This window comes from Cyclopterus lumpus, chromosome 16, assembly GCF_009769545.1.
Source record: "Cyclopterus lumpus isolate fCycLum1 chromosome 16, fCycLum1.pri, whole genome shotgun sequence".
NCBI classification, from domain to species: Eukaryota; Metazoa; Chordata; class Actinopteri; order Perciformes; family Cyclopteridae; genus Cyclopterus; species Cyclopterus lumpus.
This window is the reverse complement of record NC_046981.1, coordinates 13321509-13341260: the sequence shown is the minus strand read 5'-3', so window position 1 is coordinate 13341260 and position 19752 is coordinate 13321509. Positions and strand designations below refer to the sequence as shown.

Genomic DNA, 19752 nt, shown 5'->3' with positions numbered 1-19752 from the left:
AGACAGCTTGAAAACGAAAGCCATATTCAAAAATGGATTTAGTCAGAGATTATGAGCTGTATTCCTTCTGTTATTCAGAAAGCTTGGAAACAAACAGATTTCATGTGTGAGCACTGAAACATTTGGATATCGGGCTTTCAACGCATTCAGGTTATGATGTTAGTGACATATTGACCTACAATGTGGTTACACCAGCTTCCACTTTCAGTCCAGGAGGCAGACACAGTCACCTCATTCAAGAATAGACTTAAGACTTTCCTCTTTAATAGTGCTTATAGTTAGGGCTGAATCAGGTTTGCCCTGGTCGAGCCCCTTGATATGCTGCTATAGGCTTATAGGCTGCTGGGGGATGTTTTAGGATACACTGAGCACCTATCTCCTCTTCTCTCTCTCCTTATGGATGAATTTACATCTCTCCATTGCACCTTATTAACTCTGCTTCCTCCCCAGAGTCTTTGTGACTTCACGTCTCATAGGGTCCATTGGACCTGGAGGTGTCTGATGACTGGTGAGCCGGCCTCCCGCGTTGGCCCTGCTGATGCGCCCCGCCCCCCCTCCTCTCTACCTCCTTCTGTTTCATGGATTGTGGAGGTCCATTCATACATCGTCATATTTATGTAATGTGTTTATGAAACTCTGTAATGCTGTTCATTCTGTACACATGACATCTATTGCATCTGTCCATCCACGGAGAGGGATCCTCCTCTGTTGCTCTCCTGAAGGTTTCTTCCCTTTTTTCCCTGTGAAAGGTTATTTTTAGGGAGTTTTTCCTGATCCGATGTGAGGTCAAAGGTCAGGGATGTCGTATGTGTTCAGATTGTAAAGCCCTCTGAGGCAAATTTGTAATTTGTGATTTTGGGCTATACAAAATAAACTGAATTGAATTGAATTGAATTACACCACTTTCAGACAGACCAGATTGAGGAAGGAGATGTTCACATGGAGGTCTACACAAAAACATTTCTGTAGGTGTTCAAGGACAGGAAAAACTGTCTCAATGTGTTTTGATATTTCCTTATTAACATCGAGGATTAATGAATCAATCTTCCAAAAAATAGCTTCTTCAACTTATATTGTTGTGAGCTATGCAGCTCACCGCCATCATTACAGGAAGTGGAAAATAATGACATTTTGTTGAATTAGTACACTGATTACAACTGGCTGTGTAAAATGATGGTTGTTTTTCAAATGGGATGGGCAACAGGACGGGGTTATAGAAATGGAAACTTGCATGTGGAAATGTTTTTTGTATGTATTCTTGTTCTTTCAGTTCCTCCACTGACATATCCATGGTGATATATACCATGGTTTCACAGTTGTTCTTAAAAACAATCTAAATTTGGAGAAATGCTCGCAACCTACACACATTTTAAAAACATTCATCATTTTACTTTAGTTTATCACTCTTTCGTCTATCTCAGTCTATTCACATCTTGACAGCTTATAGTTTAGATAGTATAGAAAAAAAAGCAGCACCATCTAAAAACTTTAAGTGTGCATGCTGCATCCATACTATGTACAATCAGGAGTGTAAATCACAATCCAATAAGTTTCCAGCAATGTTTGTCTCTTTGTGGCCAGTAAAAGACCCTTCGTCAGACTCCCACTGCAAGAACTGCATACACCCTGCAAAAGAAGAGAGGAAAGAAAAGGTGTGAAACAAACAGGAAAAAGCCCTGCGCCTTTTGAACATGGCTAAGGGGAAACAGACACTTGAAACCCAGGGCTGCTGCAGGTGTCTTGTTTGCATGCCGGTGAGCAAAATCTAAAATTAAGATAAGCTGAGGTTTTGGAGAAAACTGCAGCTATGATATCGCAAGTGAAAACGATTTGTGATGAGATTTTAAACTGATTTGTGTTATATAAATAGTATCACAAGGCCAATGGTGCAATGTGGAGTTATTTTTTTACATTCATTTTTTAGTATCTCTGCGGTCTAACAAACGTGCAATTCCTTCCTGAATATGAAACATGTGCAGAGTAAGTACTTTAAATCCAGCATTGTTTCCATCAATTCATTTACAAACTTGAGAGCTTCTTCTTCCTTGTCTGGGCTGGCACGTTGCAGCACATCCTGGCATCTGTTGAATAGTGTGACAAGACTGCAGGAATGTGTAAGGCGTCACCAACTAAATCGGCGTACTCCTGCATGTGCACGAAATGCGCAAAACAATAATAAGTAAAACAGCTCAATCAGAAGTCTAAACATGATAAACATTGTTGGTTTGTATGCAGTTGTTTTCAGTTGTCTCTGGAAATGCAACATTAGATCAAAGCTGCATTTAAGTACTTCAATCTGTATTTTATACAATGGCACAGATGTTTTTAAAGGTTTAATTTAATGTGTATTGCAGATTTGAATGGTCTTGTTTTTAGGTGCATCATTACAGTAGGATCATCCTTGTATTTATGAATTGCTTAATTGCTACATTGGCTTTTAACTTGGCTGAACAGGCTCCTGTACAATAACGTCTACTTTGAATATGTCTAGTTTCGGTGTTAGTGTTACTACTGTAGTTTCATATATTGTCTGCTGTGCCCTTCCTTGTGTCTCTTTTGTTGTTCTGGGGGTGATTAAAGTTATCTAATCCAAATGTGCAGTTCAGAAATGTAATCAATGGTTTCAACATCTCAATTGAATGCCCACTACATTCTACACATGGCCATGCCAGCGTGTACCAGGTCACCTGTGTTTATATTCATATTTTTCACACTGGACTAAAGTCCCTTTGGAGGCTCAGTCAACGTTTAGGTTCTGCTACATTGGCCGAATTGACGCATTTAATTAAATATACCGTGTCTGATGCATTTACTGATGGAAGTCTGAGACAAACTTTACATTTGAACACCTGTTTCATTATTTGTGGACATGTGTCCATTTAACTCGAACATTTTCAATAACATAAATAAACTTCAACCACGTGTTGCTGCCACAATCTGCCTCAGCATGAATCGTGTGTGGCCAAAGACTGTCCACTTTCCGGGCGGCACACCTGATGAGACAAAGGTTGATTCCTACTTATTGATCTGAGCTCTAATTGGCTTTTACAGTCACTTTACCAACACAAGACAAGAGAGTACTGTCGTGGGTCCAGACCTCTAAATCACCGCGCGGATCTCGGATTTGTTCAGAGCTCGTTTTTATGTACAAACTTCATTTTCAACGTTTGTTTAAGAGATACAAATAAAAAAGAAAGTGTGATTGAAATAACAATGATTCCAATTATCAATAAAACAGTTTGCCTGTTTTCCCCTCTGCATGGTTTTGTTTCTCCTCTATGCTTTACGGTTTCATAGAGGCAGCTCTTATCCGTAAGGCTTCCCCCCGTGGAGGCACTATATATGTACGCTGCTCTTTTAGTGACACCACATCATTTCTGCTGTCTGCCACAATCAACCTGCTCACTGACGAGAATACAATACCAAAAGATTACAATTTGGTAAGTTATTGCCGTAGCCTAATTTTACATTGTTTGTTACTAGAATATTTGAATAAATTACATATCAATATTTCTCATTTAATTAATGCATTTCAAATGCTTTTGTAATTCTCACCTGTTTTGTGGATGTGATCTTCGCCTAATTTAACTAATTACTGATAAACAAATTGAATCGCATGTATATCTTTGACTTCCGCCTCTAAGCAGTTTGTTCTCACAACTTTAGTTCACAATGTGGTTTGTAGCGTGACAATGTGCCATTAACGTTACGAAAGAAATTTTAGTCATGATGCATGACTCAAATGCTGCAACTTTATACTGAATGGCACTGAATACTGAATAATATTTCATGTATGTGACAGATGCTAATTAGGACTGTGATTAAAGCACTATTATTATGTCATTTATTTATTTTTTCTATACTCTTTCTTCTTCTATACTATTTCTTTCTTAAATATCTTTATTTTCTTTTTCTGTTGCACTTTTCATCCACACAAGTATTTGTATTTCAATCATTTTGTTTTATGCTAATGTCCACTATATTCTTGTGATATTTGGGTTATTTTGATTATTTTTGCAAGACTCTTGCTGAAAAATCTGCAACTGAAATTACACATGCTTCCTCTCCGCATGTGCATCGATTTCTCTTCCTCAAACTAAACAAAGAAATTCTGTGCATTAACCACAACAGTATATGACTGAAGTGACCATATTTCCTCCATCTTAACAGGGAACTGAGATCATGTTACATTACATTACATATCATTTAGCTGACGCTTTTATCCAAAGCGACTTACAATAAGTGCATTAAACCATGAGTCCAAACTCAGAACAACAAGAATCAAGAAAGTACAATTTCTTCAATAAAGTTAAACTACAAAGTACTATCAGTGAGAGACATTTAAGTGCTACTAAAGTGCTACTACGGCTCTACCTTCCCTATTCAAGGTATAGTCGAAAAAGATGTGTTTTTAGTTTGGGACGGAAGATGTAGAGACTTTCTGCTGTCCTGATGTCAATGGGGAGCTCATTCCACCACTGAGGATGGACAATGTTGATTGTCACAAAGTCATAAAAGTGCATCAGGTATGATATCATAAAACCTCACCGCTGTGAGAGTTTTAACAATGCCTAAATAATTATTCTGTGTTTAAAAATTTTATTTAGGATTCTTTGAATTTACGTTATTTGTCAAAATGTTCGCTTACGTTCAAGTTTACGTCTAATGGACAGATTACAAACCAGTTCCTCAAAGACCGAAACCCATTGCAAAATGCATATGGTCAATTATCCTTTTTTGTTTGACATAATTCATTGGTGTGTGTGTGTGTGTGTGTGTGTGTGTGTGTGTGTGTGTGTTGGATTGATATCTTGCTCTTTTGTGGTCTGATACAGACAATAGAGATTGATAACTGTGTAAACAGCACCACCGTGTGGTAAAGATGTCAAATGCTCATAACGAATTAATGTATATTTGTTCTTTTTTGTGTGCATGCAGAGTTCACTAATGGGCTCGTTTATAATGAACGGAGAAAGCCTCGGTGACCTTGGGGAATTATACGACGATTCCACTGATGATGAAAACGAGGACATGTGCGACCCCAACGCGGGTGGGCATTTTGAGGCGGTGTTCATCCCAGCTCTGTACTCTGTGGCGTTTATTGTGGGCATCCTGGGGAATGGAGTGCTGCTGGGAGTTCTGGCTCAGAGTAGGAGGACCTGGAGTGTGACGGACACCTTCATCCTCCACCTTGGTGTGGCAGATGTCCTGCTGCTGGTGACTCTGCCCCTCTGGGCTGCACAGTCCGTTCATGGATGGACCTTCGGCACTCCTCTCTGTAAGATCACCGGAGCTGTTTTTACGGTAAGAGGTGTGCAACAGGAAAGATGCACTCAAACTTGCACTAAAGTGCATGATAGTAAATTGTGGTTGCAAAGAAAGTTTTCACTTAATTTCTTCGTACCCTCAGATTAACTTCTACTGTGGAATCTTTCTGCTGGCCTGCATCAGTCTGGACCGCTACCTGTCTATCGTCCACGCTACCCAGATGTACTCCCGCAGGAAGCCCTGGGTCGTTCAGATCAGCTGCTTGGCAGTGTGGCTCTTCTCCCTGCTCCTTTCTATCCCTGACTGGATCTTTTTGGATGCTGTGGAGGAAGACAGACTAAATAATAAAACACAGTGTGTACGCAACTACCTCAAGTTTGCCTCTGGGGCAGTAGGTGACTGGCGACTAGCATCCCGCCTGCTCTTCCACACCGTGGGCTTCCTGCTGCCTTCAGTCATCCTGATCTTCTGCTACTCCTGCATCCTGCACCGGCTGCGGTGCGGCTCCCAGGGCCTCCAAAAGCAGAAAGCTTTCAGGGTCATCGTGGCAGTAGTGGCAGTTTTCTTTCTCTGCTGGACGCCATACAACATCACACTCATGGTGGACACACTTCATTTCAGCCACATCAGTGAGACCTGTGGAGTCAGAACGTCTCTTGAAACAGCCAAGATAATCACCTCCTCTGTGGGCTACCTCCACTGCAGCCTCAATCCCATCCTGTATGCGTTTGTGGGTGTGAAGTTCCGCCGTCAGCTCCTGGACATCCTGAGGTCTCTGGGCTGCAAGCTGAAGACAAGTGCCAAACTGCAATCTGTTGGTACCAGCAGGAGAAGCTCCATTTGGTCGGAGTCTGCTAACACCTCCAACTCCCTTGCTATTTAAAAGAAAGAGACAAACGCATTAACAAGCATTTGTAAAGAAAATTACCAAGCTGAGAAAATTATGTAAAGTAATAATTTTCAAATAAGTTTTTTAAAGCAGGTCAAAGTGCTGTAAAAGTATCAAAAAGCTCAGTCCATGGAGATAAACACACAACTCGATTCAGAAACGGTGCCTTTAAACAATAAATCTGGGTTTTATTTATACAATATATAGACCACTCCAAAAATTGTGTAAACCTTCTAAATGTGTCCCAGTTTATTTCCGATTGCAGTGTGTGTGAATGATAACAGCTGACAGGGACACAAACATGGACACAATTCCGCATGTTTATGTGTTTGAGTATGGACCCAAAGTACAAGTATGAACCTGAAAATGATGTAATATGTATGTAAAAAGAGACATGTACAGCAGCTTGAACAATGCTTTGGTAAATGTCCTGTGTGATCTAACTGGTAACATGCGATGCTTTCTTTCAGTGTCCTGTAGTTCACAGTATATTAGGAGCGGACCATGAAAATGGTCAACATGAACATGACTAAAATAAATGTTTTCTTTATTCTTTTTGAGGCCCAACACCTGTATTTGTAGGAAGCGGATCTATTTTTCTTCTATATTTTCTTCTTTTATTAGAAGTAGTAATTTCCCTTTTCTGATTGAAAGGCTGCATTGCAACATGACATGTATAGAATACTTCGGTGAGTGTTATTATGAAGGTTGTATACTGCTTTGAAATATAGCCCGACAGGACTCATTTTAGGCCAATTCTGAGATTTTGACTAAATTTCACAAGATTTACAGAAAATAAATGAAACAGATACACACATGAACAAATAGATTTTTTTAATACCTAGAACATGTTTAAGTTTGGTTTGTGTCTAGTCAAAAACACTATACAAACACACATGCGCGTTCCCCCTTAAAACTCTTGCGTCAGTTTCCTAAATTGTAATCTTGAGAGGTAATTAACAGAAACTGAAGTTTGACATTTTTCCATTACAGCTAGTAAAGAAATTATAAAAAATATGTGAAGTAAATACTGCATACTCTGTAATAAATGATGTGAATTTAATATAAACTTTAGGAGAAGTTAGATTGTGCAACGGCCCTTTGTATTCTCTGTTCTTTCTGTATGTGTTGAGCATTTAAGATATTCTAAAGTAGTAACTTCTCTCAGCATAGTCTCTATGCTCATAGTCAGGATCAGGTGATTACATAGAATACATGCATGAAAAACAAGGTTACTGCAAAACACCACGTAGGGGTTTGAGTGGAAATCTCGTACCTCTTTCTGACAGGAAACTAAAGCCACCGCACATCCTCAAAAGCAAAAAAACAGGTAGTAATGCCGTCACTTGAGGCAGACGACTGCTTTCCATCTGCTTATCCACAATTTACAAACATTTCACAACGGCAGGCTGGTGGCACGGGTGTTAAAAAGAGATAACAAGGTATCTATGGTATAAAACTGAGAAGGGGTCATGAACTTTTCCACAGTCTTTCAGAGGGAACAGCTTCATTCAAACACATCCAGCTCGATGTGGTGCGTGGTCAGCACGCATTGGTCTTGCTTCCAGTCAACTAGCTAGGATGCTCAATTCTTTTTTAAAGCTTTTGTACAGAAATGAATCAACGCCTTGCATTGTAGGTGGACTCAACTCCCTTTCCTGTGGACGGTACAACAGTTTGTGTTTGTACTGATAACAGGTGTGTTGCTCATTAAAGAAAAGCCCCGATAAGAAGCTCGTCTCTCAGTTCGGTTAGAAGCTCGAGCTGACACAGGAAATAACACTTCAATATGAGGCAATACTCAGAACTAATTATAACCAGCAATGCTATAAACTTGACATGCCGCTGCTGTCACATTATAAAACCGGCATTTCTCACATTAAACCATATTTTTCAGGCTTCTGCTGAAACAGCATTAGAAAGAGGAAGGTCAATAGGTGGCGAGGGGACGGAAAGTGTTTCTTGTCTTGTGTGAACTTATTTTACAGTTTCTAAAAGCACACCCAGTTGTGAAAGACCACTTTATTTCAGGTCACATGTGTTAATATTACCTTGCCTCGTAGGCCATAACCTGACCAACAACGAGGAATTGAAACCACAAATTTAGTGCTCAACACAACGTGCACCGTGAGCTTTAAAATAAGATCTTTTCTTCTCTAACTCCTCTTCTTTCTCCATTTGCCACCTACAGCTTGTTTCCAGTCAAGTGTGCTTACGCATAAAGCACGCCACCGTTCTCACGCCACCAAACAAGCAGGCAAGCCTTTAAACAACCCCAGAGCTATAACAGGCTGCAGTATTAAGATCTTTCTTCCCCTCCTCCACCTCCTCTTCTATCACCTGACTGATGACATCACCACCTGTTTGTGTCTTCCGCTGTGCTACAGTCCACACGCCCATGTTGCAACAAAGAAGTCAAAAGCAAATAGTGTGTGGATCTGTGGGATTCGCCACTGGGAAATTCCCTCACTGCACTGTGGTCCGACACTCACTCACTGCACAATCGTGAAATACACAGTCGTTACTTCCTGAAAATAACAACATAACATCAGAAGTGAATCAGTTGTGTCATTAGATTAAATGTAATAAACTCTTTCGGTCCGCTACATGGAGGATCAAAATAACACTGACTGAATAATTATCTTTTAAAAAAAATTTTATTACCATATTCCTTTCCAATAATTTCAACCATTATGGCGCATATATATATATATATATATATATATATATATATATATATATATATATATATATATATATATATGTATATTGCATTGTAGCTTTGTAATGATTGTTTAACAGCTTAAAAACTGTTCACCAACACTTTTCTTTCCTATATAAAATAATAATAATAATAATAATAAACAATAAAAATATTAACAATTGAATTTAAAAAATCGTGATTTAGGGTAACAAGCTAAAATTGTGTAACAGTGATTGGAAAATAACAATGTAATGCATGTCACCATAGCGTGGTACGGAAACCTTTGCATTGACGTGCAATTTCTAAGAGTCATATTTTAGAAATATCTCTTTCTCATCCATATCTCATCATAAGGTCCTCCATCCCTTGAACCCATGACACGACTTCACACTAAATTCCCCTCATGGGCGGAGCATCGTTCTGATCGGCTTTTTTGTCCATTATTCAGCACTGAGTTGACTGCACCTGGTGACCTTTACTTTCCATCCGCTTCAAAGCTTCCCCTTCGGCATTCTGGTCAGGCAGGGCCTCCTCGCCAACACCCAACCCCCACAGTGAACTCTCAGATTCAACTTTAGTACCTCTAAACATGGCCAGTGTCTGTTTCCTGAAGTTTCTACATAGGCCGAAATAGAGCAGAGGCCTGATGCAGGCGTGCATGCAGCCCAAAGCAGAGGTGACCATCACAGCTGTTTTCAGGGAGCTTTCAGGCTCAGCAGGCTTCTTCGAGCGGCTTCTGAAGGTGTCCACAATGAGTGTGATGTTGTATGGCACCCAGCAGAGTAAGAAGACCACTACCAGGGGCAGGATGAAGGTGATGGCCCTCTGCTTCTGGAGGATACAGGAGCAGCAGACAACCAGGGCGGCTGCAGGCAGCAGGAAGCCCAGTGTTTGGTGGAGAACGCATGACAACAGCTGCCAATCAATTACTGACTGGGAGAAGCTGTGAACACACAGGGTTTTTGCTTGGACCGGATCTCTCTTCACCACCAGGAAGGCACAGTCAGGGATGCTGAGGAACAGGGAGAAGATCCAGACCGACAGGCAGCTGATATGAGCTAACCTGGGCTTCTTCTGGGAGAACGGCTGTGTGGCGTGGACAATGGACAAGTAGCGATCCAGACTGATCACAAGCAGCAGAAAGATGCCACAGTAGAAGTTGATCTAGGAAAAAAAAAAAGAAGGAAAACTTGAGCTGTGATCTATAGTGTAAGATGCAAACCTCCAGCCAGCTTTCACTTCTCCCCTACTCTTGCCTCTTCCCAGAAACGTTTAAATGCTTGGAGAAATGTGGATGTGACCATGGGAGTAAACTTGCTCAACAGTATTAAGCACAATGACCCTGGTCGGCCAAGAGAAGGCTTGAGAGGGAATCAATTGGCCTACAGCCAAACAAAACGTTCTCACAGCTTCACTGAAAAGATCTCCCTTTCCCTTTCCAGACACTGCCTGTGCGACACACCGCTTGGTACTTACATTAAAAACAGCTCCACTGATCTTGCAAAGAAAACCCCCGAAGCGCCATCCATTCTGTTGAGCCGCCTGTGCTGCCCAGAAGGGCAGCGTCACCAGCAGCAGGATGTCCGCGACACTCAGGTGGAGGATAAAGGTGTCGGTTATGCTCCAGGATCGCCTCTTCTGAGCCAGAATGGCCAGCAGTAGGCCGTTTCCAAGCAGCCCTACAACCAGCACCACGGAGTACAGAACCGGGGTCAACACTGCTTTACCGGCTCCTGGCTCGATCTCCTCTTCATAGTTCTCGTAGTCATAGGTGTCATTATGGCGAAATAATCCATCGAGCTCCACATCCATGTCCATCTACTGTGGAGGCAAAAAGGTTCAAATTAAAAGAGAGAAATCGAAAACACCAGCTTATATACTCCTCTCTCTCTCTGTGTGTGTGTGTGTGTGTGTGTGTGTGTGTGTGTGTGTGTGTGTGTGTGTGTGTGTGTTCGACACAGTTGTGTGTGAGAGAGTTGAGTCCTGGAAATCCCCCCCCCCCAGGGAAGTCCAGCTGAGGCTCTTTAAACAAGCCTCATGCCCACTCATAACTCACATGGTGCGATGTCACTCTGAGGCAACAGTGGAGTTGGTCTGAACAGAAAGCACAGTTCCACCCTGGCCATGCGCGCGCACGCACACGCACACACTCACACTATGAAGCTATCGTGTGCACAGTGGCTGTGAACGATAGTCACTCTGCTTTAGTATTTGTTTACCGGTATACGATGGGTTAGTACCCAACACAGATACATTTTGAAACTGAAAATAAAAAAAATAAACTTAAAATGTCAGAACTGCAATATTGGCTACAACTGACATTGTGTATCAAGTCTCCAGTGAACATATATACTCTAAACGTCAACATATACGTCCTTATTATGATATATTTAATCGTATGTTATGCACAGAGAGGCTACTTTAACGCGTCAGCTGCACTTAGAGGAACATCACCTCGCAGCGCGCAGTGGACGCACCAGACGGCGTTGGACGCGTTCACTGCTGCAGTGGTTGGAGACTTGCAGCTGTCGTCCGTCACGTCCAGCAGACAAACGCACCACACATCTCTCCGGGTTGGAGCGTGAACTTTAACGATCGCGTCATGTGTAAACGGGGCTGCGGGTGAATCCGCGGTGACAACACCGTCGAGAAACTAGAGCTCAGACGATGAGAAAAGCTGCGCTTCGTCCGCTGTTTTGCCAACTCGGGTGCTCCTCGCGTAACAAACAGGGATCTTACGGCCTGAATCACACGCACGCGGTGAACTTACGTGCACTTTAGTTGCGTTCCTCACCGGATTGTTTCGGTTAATCAAACTCTGCCACATCCACGACACGATCCACGCGAGGCGCTCGAATGATTTGTTTTTCAAAATAAAACGCGTGTTGGAAATCACCGCAGGGTCAACTAATACAGATACAAAACAAAGCGATTGAGGGGTGGAACGTGCGCTTGTGTTTGTAGCGAGTGACTCATTCATGGATACAAAAAGGCACATTTGTTACGGTCTATGCCATTATCGTGGGGTTAAGGTGTTTTATTCTGAAGGTCAAATTACCCAGCTTCCGCGTGTCCGCTTTCTGTGCCTGACTTGACTATGAACACAGAGCACAGTCAAACAATGCGTTTCACAAAGAGCCGCACAAAGAGCCGCTTTCCACCAGGGGGAGCTGTTGCGTTTGGGTTTCGAGTTGAAACCCGAGGCCCGCTCGACCTTCCGAGACCCGGTTGGATGGATACCATGAAGATGAATACAATCTGAAAGATGTCTTTTTTTTACATAACTGTGTGACAGAGATGTTTTGGTGGGATCATAGTTTTACTCAAGTAAAAAATAAATAAATCTAACTGAGTAACTCTAATAAATGAAAACTAACACATTACATAGCGTATACATTTTAGGTATACTATACAATATGGTATAGTATAAATTATAATGTATACATTTTAATGTATACATTATAATTTGAGGTAGTTGCAGGCTACTTTACTTGACTAATTCCATTTTAAGATACTTTAGAGGTAAGTTTTGACATTTTTATGTTACATACAAATATAATAAACAATTTAATAATACACTTAATATAATGATACATGCATTTATGCATTGATACAGATTGAACAAGTGGTTTTGGATATGCTTGACTTGTAAATAATGTGAAAATATGTAATCTGAAAAGGAACTAATAACTAGTAATATATTTCAGACGAATGTAGTGGAGTAAAAAGTACAACGTTTGCCAGTAGTGGAGAAGTGCAAAGTTGCAAAAAGATTACAATACTCAAGTAAAGTGCAAGTACCTTAGATGAACTATAATACATTACATTCACCACTGGCAGTAACCAGGATATATGTCAATGCATAAACCTGAGATGTTGATGCATATAAGAACGTGACACTTTACTTTATTCAAAAATATTTATTACAAAAATCATTATACATCACAAAAATCATAGACTTTGATGTCATTTATACTGCTAAAGAGTTTTGAAGCACACTGTTGAGTGACCAGCTGTATGTAGATCAAGAGGCAGGGCAAGAAATTGGAATTTCATTTAAAACTTGTTTTGCTGCAGACGTAGTGTTGAACCTGATGAGAATATCTACTGAGTTTAAGGATGTGAGCTATAAGGCTGACTACTGGCACAGCTACACCTTAACTGCTGAATAAGCTTTTCTAGTGTGAAGTAATCTAGACGTTTCACAAGATTTGATTTATGGACAGAGAACAAAACACAAAAAAGTTGCATGTGTTGTCTCGTTTTACTCTATACTCAAAAAATAATTAGGCTACACGTTTGAAACTGCACTATATAAACAATCAGATATCAGAGCACCAGTGGAAGAAATCATTCACTTTCCTCACTGAGAACATCATTTATATACTGTATATATATATATATATATATATATATATATATATATATATATATATACACACACATATACATATATACATATATATATATATATATATATATATATATATAACTGTCTGACTTCACTCAAGTTTCTATTTTTTTTCTCTCACACACACACACACACACACCTCGCTCCTCCTGTCTCTTGTTTCACCCCATGAAAGAGTAGGAGGTGTTTTCGCTTTCTGCAGAGCTGAAGGATTTGTTGGTTCTCCTGAGCTTCCTCTCCCTCCATCCCTCCATCCTCTGCATGCCTCTCTGTCCCAGCAGCCCCTTGATCATTCTGGCCAGCTCCCTCCTGAACTTTACTCCCACGAAGCCATACAGTAACGGGTTCAGGGCGCAGTGCGACAGCCCCAAGCTTTCCGTGATCAGAGTCCCAATGTCCACTACATGGCCAAAATGGCAACCTCCAGGCACCACGCCCAGCTTGTGCAGACTATCTGCCAGCTGGAAGCCGTTGTACGGCGCCCAGCATACGACAAACACAAACACTAAGGAGATAATGAGGCGGAGAGACTTGCGCCTTTGGCGACGAGTGGCGTTGCAGAGAGACCTGAAGATGCGGATGTAGCAGTATAGCATGATCAACAAGGGGAGCCCAAAACCCAGAAGTACACTGACCAGCTGCAGGCCCACCTGCCACTGGGTGGAGTTCTCAGTGAACCACACCTGGCACAGGAGCGACTTCTGAGTGCCCACAGTGTTCATCTCCACTACCTGTTTGAAGGCAATGTCCACTCCACTCAGGCCCAGGCAGCACACCCAGATGAGGGCACACACGATCTGGGCATGGCAGGTGTTGCGCTTCCATCCAGAGCTGACAGCATGGACGATGGCCAGGTAGCGGTCAAAGCTGATGCAGGCCAGGAAAAGGATGCCGCTGTAGCGGTTCAAGGAGAAGAGGGCACCGGAGATCTTGCAGACAGCCAAGCCGAACACCCACTGGTGAGCCCACTGCACTGCAAACAGGGGCAGGGTGAAGGCCAGCAGGAGGTCAGAAATGGCCAGGTGAAGAAGGAAGGTGTCTGTCAGGGAGAAGGCGCAGGCTCCACCACTCTGGGAGTTTCGGTAGCGTTGGATCACACACAGTACAAGCACGTTGCCCACCAAAGCCAGGAGGAACACCAGAATGTATACAACAGGGGAGTACCTCTGTGCAAAACTGTAGCTGTCCTCCTGTAAGCATGGGGCGGCCTGCGACTTGCCCGAGTCAGGGGACCAGGTGTAATTGTCATAGTCATAGTCCTGTTGACAAGAGGAAAAGATTCATCTCAAATTCTTCAAAAATTCTTCAATGCGTGGTATCCAGAAACCACGCATTGTCTCAATCGTGTGCTTTTAATTTTCTTGGGTCTCAGTGATGGCAGTTTTTGAAACATAAGATTCCCAAAATGTCAAAATAAAACCTGTTTTGATATGTTATCAATAAGGAACTTTAAAGCTCATAAGCTATTTGTGCAAGATACTGAACAACATTTGAGTAACTCATCTGAAAATATTTTGTTGTAGGAATATGTACTCTACGATGGGTTAAGCTCACACTTTGTGTCCCCTGATGACCGATGATGCACATGAAACATTTGAAAAATGTCCACTTACCCAGTAATCTTCTATGGTTGGAAGAATTTTATCCATATTTGTAGCAAACAAGGAGGCAGCAGAACACCTGAAACCCTCCAATGGTCAAGAAAGCACACTCACAATCAGAACTGGTAAACATCCCTTTTTTTTGCCATCCTCATTTATCCAGATGAGAGGATCAGAAAGAAGAAGTTGTAATTTCAGGAACTGAATCCTCACACTTAAGACAAGCAAACATGGTTATGATAGGAATAGAAGGGTAGCGTAAGGGAAATTGTGAAGTATATCTTTAAAACATGGCAGGCAGCTATAAAGCTCCGTCAGACAGTGCATGACTGGTGGACTCAATATGGAAAAATATTCTATTTTCTACTTAGTCTATTTCTGCAGATCCAATTTATGTTATTGTTATGTATACAATTATTACTATTGAAAGGGAACACAATGTATGGGAATTTTACCCAAAGGAAGTAGAAACTGGTTTTACAAAAACAATCCTTCACAAATGGAGGAGAAGTGAAAGTGCTTGGTTGGCAGAAATTAAATTAACTATCTTGTTCTTTATGTTTGGCTTGTTTCGAGATATTAAGCACTACAGACTGTTTTGTAATAACTTTGTAATATTCTGTGATTGTCACACATTTCCCAAATCCATGAAAATGTCAAAATGTTAAATGTTTGAAGAATCTTTGTTTTGCTAAAAGCTAGTTTATGGTTTTGATTTGAGTCATTTTAAACTCCAGCACCTTTGCAAAGCTCTATTTATATGCAATCAATGTAGAAACAAACAAATTAGTTTCCTTACCTTCTGAGATCTTGTTAAGACGACAGGATGCAAACAAATGGACTGGCAGAGGACATCCTGGATACATATATATATGATTAGATAATAAAAAGAACACAACCGGAAATTAAGTGCTTTGATCATATAAAGTGGTTTGAGAAAAACATGAACACGCTCATTAGAGATGCTTTGGACAAACTTATATCTGCAAGAATGCACGACGCAGAAACATAAATACAATTAAAACTCTGTCATGTTCTGTAAAGCTACAAGTTAAAAAAATGATCTTGCTGATAGCATTTGGACACCTTCCTGCAGATGTGTGATACGAGCAAACATCTCCAGTGAAACTAACGGTATAGTGTTTCGGTGAACTTTTAAACACATGCAGACTCAGCTCAGAAGCCCTCGAATGCAGCGATGTGTCACGGAGCCATTTCTATAACTTCCACAAACTAGACCAGAGACAGACACAATATACATAATGAGTAAAGTCCCCTTTCAGTATTACTTTATGATTATTTTCAAAAACAGCTAAACGTGTGAGGAACTGAACACTCTTGCGGTTACTTATGTCTCAACTAAGGGTCTTCTGGTAAATTAAATTATTGTGCAACATGACTGGTGTTTTGCTTCCTTCTGTGAAATTGTTTGTGTTATGAACAGAGCAATACACACCACATAAGATTAATAAGAAGTGTATGTGTAATTGGATGAGATTTTTTTCTAAAAAATAGTGGTACTAATTGTAGTACCAAGATGATCAAGATACATATTAAAAAGTGTAGAAATTATTCAGTGCCCCCTGGTGGACAAACTGTGCAATGACATTGTATCTTTATTATCTAAAGTCTATTTTGACCTTACTTAACGGCAGACAAAAAAACCCAACTATTTATTGACTTTGCCAATCTACCTGTCCAAATCTGTAAGTAAGATTATATTTGTGGGACATTCACTTCCATAGCTGCATTACATGCAGGCGGATGAGTCACAGAGAGGCATAACAATGTATTACTCTGTTCTGTCTTGTCTTGGCAGGTGTTTTTGTTATCAGATTATAGTTTATCTGCTGCTCAGATCCGGTAATACAAACTGCAATGAGCTTTAAAGCCACACCTCTATAACTTACTTCGGGGCACTGCTTGAGCGTAATGTGTCTGGTAGTTCATCAGTTAAATAGAACAAAAGAAACATAATAGTTCCCCCCGAAAAGTTCCTAAATGTGAGATGCAAGAAAACCCAACTATTTATTGACTTTGCCAATCTACCTGTCCAAATCTGTAAGTAAGATTATATTTGTGGGACATTAAAATGTATCCTTTACATTTTCTTACATCTCGCATTTAGGAAAGAGCCATGATACAATCAAGTAATGATTGTGCATGTTATTTTCTATTATCACATTCTCTTCACACATCATTAAGCTCACTTGTAAATTGTATCTTATAATTCAAAAAAATAACCCATTTAACAAGTGTTTAAATATTGCTTTCAGGATTAATATTTGATTATTTATGTATTTATGTTATATGGGCTATGCATGAACAAACATGTATTATTACGTTTTTCACAGACAAAGAAATGTATGTTATCCAACGTGCTGAAATCTGTTATTCTTCGGGTCAGTTGTTATAATTATAGTACTCAGTTATTATGAATAAACCTCTTCTAAAACACCAATAACAGTAATCCAAACTTATTTGGGGTTTGGGATGGCAGCGTTGAGTCAAAGTACTGACATCAATCACTGATTTAGAGCATATGAAACAGTGGTCCTACTTGTGAATTAAGTTGTGAGTTTAAAATTATGTTTATAAGAAATTCTTATGAAAGTAGGAAAAGTCATGAAGTATCAAGGTAATAAAAAAATTTAAAGTATGCTTTTTGAGCTGTGAAAGAGGATCAGGTGTTTAGCAGCAGGACGTGTTAATAAATGTTGAGAAGAATATATACAGTTGATTTGCTACTAATGACCTGCATAAAGCACAGTGTTGTTTTTCATTTAATGATGTAATGTATCACTCACACTTTGTTGATCATGGGCAGGCCAAGACTAATATGGAAATTAATTGTCAACTTTTAATGTTTTCATGGTACTATATGCTACATTTATTGCATTACATCTTGTTTGAGTTTCATACTATTTGTTAAATTGAAATTAATTAATTAAATGATGTCTATATGTTATTATTTGTGTTGGATATTGATTTGTTTTCTTTGTATTTGCAACAATATCATTTATATATTTTGACACCCTAAAACATACCCTATGTTGTATTGTTATTGGTATTTGAGTTTTTTTAATGTTGTGTGATTTTTATTCAATCTCCTCAATACATCGTTGATGATGTTGTTGTAAACTAACTCAATTAAGACTATTATAAGTAGTACTGGTCTACAGCTAAAGGGAATCCAAAGTGGATCCGTAGAGAAAAAAGGTGTCATATTCTAACAAGTATAGGAGCCTTTTGTGTACATCTGGAAATACTATACAAAATTGTACCAATCAATGCCAAAAGATGTATGGTAGTAAAAGAGTACAAACCCTATGTGATCTCAGGTCTGTGTTTGAGGGTCCCAGCTCATTTTCTACTACATTTTCCCATTAACAGAGTTGGACCCACAGGGTGTATACACACATTACACCTGCCACAAACCAGGTTTTTAAAGTGCTGAAATACAAATATGCACTATCTGCCAACTTTGTTCTTCAATTACTGTATGCTGATAAAGGCCACGCCATGTACGATGCTCTCATTTTAAAAGGTGATACGCCCCAAAACTAAACACTTGGGTATTGTCTTTACAAGATGACTAAACCTGCCCAAATGGCCATTGTTTGCCATTTCATATCAGTACTGAAACTGTGCTCTAGTGCAAGAGTGAGGTCATACTGGATATAAGAGCTGTGGCCATGCCTTTGACCCCCCCCCATTTGTGGATTAGGCCCCGGACTGCTTACATCGCAAGACCACCTTTTCAGGGGCCATACACGGACCTCAGCAGGAGAGACCAGGTGAGATATGGAGCAACTGAGTCTTTTCAATCGAATGAATTGCTCCGAACTGATTTTGTTGATTTCATGCCTCCCTCTTTTGTACTATTAATGAAATAAGCTTCGATTAGCTCTCGTGAAATGAAAACCTGCAGAAGCTTTGACGGCACAGGACAGGACAAGGTGTTTGTTTGGCGGAAACGATGCCGCAAATAGGGCTAAAAAATGTCACCAGATATGAAGTGAAGTGGTATCTTTAATTTTTTATAATATTGTGTAATATGATCTGTTTTTTTATATTTTTATATTCCTTTGCCTCTACTCACAGCAATGGCGTTCCAGTCAAATGTGATCAGCTCGCAGCCTCAGATCTCTGTCACACAGTACACTGTGTCATCCGGATTAATGGACTGGAGTTCAAATGTGTGCGACTGCTGTGACGACTGTGGCATCTGTAAGTCTTTGTGGAAGCAGAAATGAACCAACACTGTGAAATGAATTCCAATATGACAAAGTGCCTCTCACCTCCAGGTCTTTGTGCAACGTTCATCCCTTGTATCCTGGGCTGTAAGGTGGCTCAGGACAACGGGGACAGCTGCTGCCTGCCCTTCCTTCCAGGTGCCATGATTGCTTTAAGGACAAGCATCCGCAGCAGATATCAAATTGAAGTAAGTGTGTGACAATTGTCTAAACACACATTCGACCACAAAAACAATGATAGAGTTCATTTATATACTCAAAAGATTATGCTATTGTGCTGTAACTATGAATATGGTCAGTATAGAAGATATTGTTCACCCCAACCAACATATTTTTTGGAGATAACTGATGAGATCACCAGTTAACTGACCTATGCGCTTCTTCCCAGGGCTCGGTGTGTGACGACTGGGTCGTCATGGCCTGCCTGCCGCTGTGTGGACTGTGTCAGATGGCACGAGAGCAGAAGAGGAGAGGATAACAAGATTGAATCTAACTTAACATATATATATATATATATATATATGAAAAAAGCTTCAATTAGCTCTATATATATATATAAAAATAAAGACTATGTGGAAAATAACAAGGAAGACTTTGAAGAGGTTACAAATTCAGATGGACAA

The 19752-nt window shown here is 40.3% G+C and overlaps 4 protein-coding genes across 7 annotated transcripts; 2 read left to right on the top strand and 2 right to left on the bottom strand.

Annotated features, from left to right (window-relative positions):
• The first annotated feature begins 3318 nt into the window (after positions 1 to 3318).
• LOC117745181 (C-X-C chemokine receptor type 3-like) lies at positions 3319 to 6714 on the top strand. Its single transcript, XM_034553304.1, has 3 exons — positions 3319 to 3440; positions 4939 to 5304; positions 5411 to 6714. The coding sequence occupies exons 2-3, from the start codon at positions 4948 to 4950 to the stop codon at positions 6149 to 6151; spliced, it is 1098 nt and encodes a 365-aa protein (XP_034409195.1). The 5' UTR covers positions 3319 to 3440; positions 4939 to 4947; the 3' UTR covers positions 6152 to 6714.
• A 260-nt stretch (positions 6715 to 6974) lies between these two features.
• Positions 6975 to 11753, bottom strand: LOC117745182 (C-X-C chemokine receptor type 3-like). 3 transcript variants are annotated; one of them, XM_034553305.1, is made up of 3 exons: positions 11632 to 11753; positions 10338 to 10682; positions 6975 to 10025 (listed from the first exon to the last, which is right to left on the bottom strand). In XM_034553305.1, exons 2-3 carry the CDS (start codon positions 10677 to 10679, stop codon positions 9306 to 9308), a joined length of 1062 nt encoding a protein of 353 aa, XP_034409196.1. In that variant the 5' UTR covers positions 10680 to 10682; positions 11632 to 11753; the 3' UTR covers positions 6975 to 9305. The 3 variants fall into 3 exon arrangements, with proteins under 3 accessions (XP_034409196.1, XP_034409197.1, XP_034409198.1); XM_034553306.1 differs by lacking the exon at positions 11632 to 11753 and adding an exon at positions 11316 to 11427; XM_034553307.1 differs by lacking the exon at positions 11632 to 11753 and adding an exon at positions 10918 to 10938.
• Positions 11754 to 13363: 1610 nt separating this feature from the next.
• cxcr3.2 (chemokine (C-X-C motif) receptor 3, tandem duplicate 2) lies at positions 13364 to 15062 on the bottom strand. Of its 2 annotated transcripts, XM_034553656.1 has the most exons (3): positions 14886 to 14960; positions 14437 to 14531; positions 13364 to 14342 (listed from the first exon to the last, which is right to left on the bottom strand). In XM_034553656.1, the coding sequence occupies exons 2-3, from the start codon at positions 14470 to 14472 to the stop codon at positions 13434 to 13436; spliced, it is 945 nt and encodes a 314-aa protein (XP_034409547.1). In that variant the 5' UTR covers positions 14473 to 14531; positions 14886 to 14960; the 3' UTR covers positions 13364 to 13433. The 2 variants fall into 2 exon arrangements, with proteins under 2 accessions (XP_034409547.1, XP_034409546.1); XM_034553655.1 differs by having other exon boundaries at positions 13364 to 14531; positions 14886 to 15062.
• A 3526-nt stretch (positions 15063 to 18588) lies between these two features.
• Positions 18589 to 19620, top strand: cnfn (cornifelin). Its single transcript, XM_034554144.1, has 4 exons — positions 18589 to 18670; positions 18978 to 19103; positions 19181 to 19317; positions 19518 to 19620. The coding sequence occupies exons 2-4, from the start codon at positions 18980 to 18982 to the stop codon at positions 19605 to 19607; spliced, it is 351 nt and encodes a 116-aa protein (XP_034410035.1). The 5' UTR covers positions 18589 to 18670; positions 18978 to 18979; the 3' UTR covers positions 19608 to 19620.
• Positions 19621 to 19752: the final 132 nt, after the last annotated feature.

Bases quoted from the DNA above. Each gene is read 5' to 3' on its own strand.
- LOC117745181 (XM_034553304.1), top strand. From the start codon at position 4,948: ATGGGCTCGTTTATAATGAACGGAGAAAGCCTCGGTGACCTTGGGGAA. The intron at 5,305-5,410 runs GTAAGAGGTGTG...TCGTACCCTCAG, and splicing joins TCACCGGAGCTGTTTTTACG to ATTAACTTCTACTGTGGAAT.
- LOC117745182 (XM_034553305.1), bottom strand. From the start codon at position 10,679: ATGGACATGGATGTGGAGCTCGATGGATTATTTCGCCATAATGACACC. The intron at 10,026-10,337 runs GTAAGTACCAAG...TTTTTTTCCTAG, and splicing joins TCAGTGGAGCTGTTTTTAAT to ATCAACTTCTACTGTGGCAT.
- cxcr3.2 (XM_034553655.1), bottom strand. From the start codon at position 14,921: ATGGATAAAATTCTTCCAACCATAGAAGATTACTGG. The intron at 14,532-14,885 runs GTAAGTGGACAT...TCTTGTCAACAG, and splicing joins CAACCATAGAAGATTACTGG to GACTATGACTATGACAATTA.
- cnfn (XM_034554144.1), top strand. From the start codon at position 18,980: ATGGCGTTCCAGTCAAATGTGATCAGCTCGCAGCCTCAGATCTCTGTC. The intron at 19,104-19,180 runs GTAAGTCTTTGT...TCTCACCTCCAG, and splicing joins CTGTGACGACTGTGGCATCT to GTCTTTGTGCAACGTTCATC. The intron at 19,318-19,517 runs GTAAGTGTGTGA...GCTTCTTCCCAG, and splicing joins GCAGCAGATATCAAATTGAA to GGCTCGGTGTGTGACGACTG.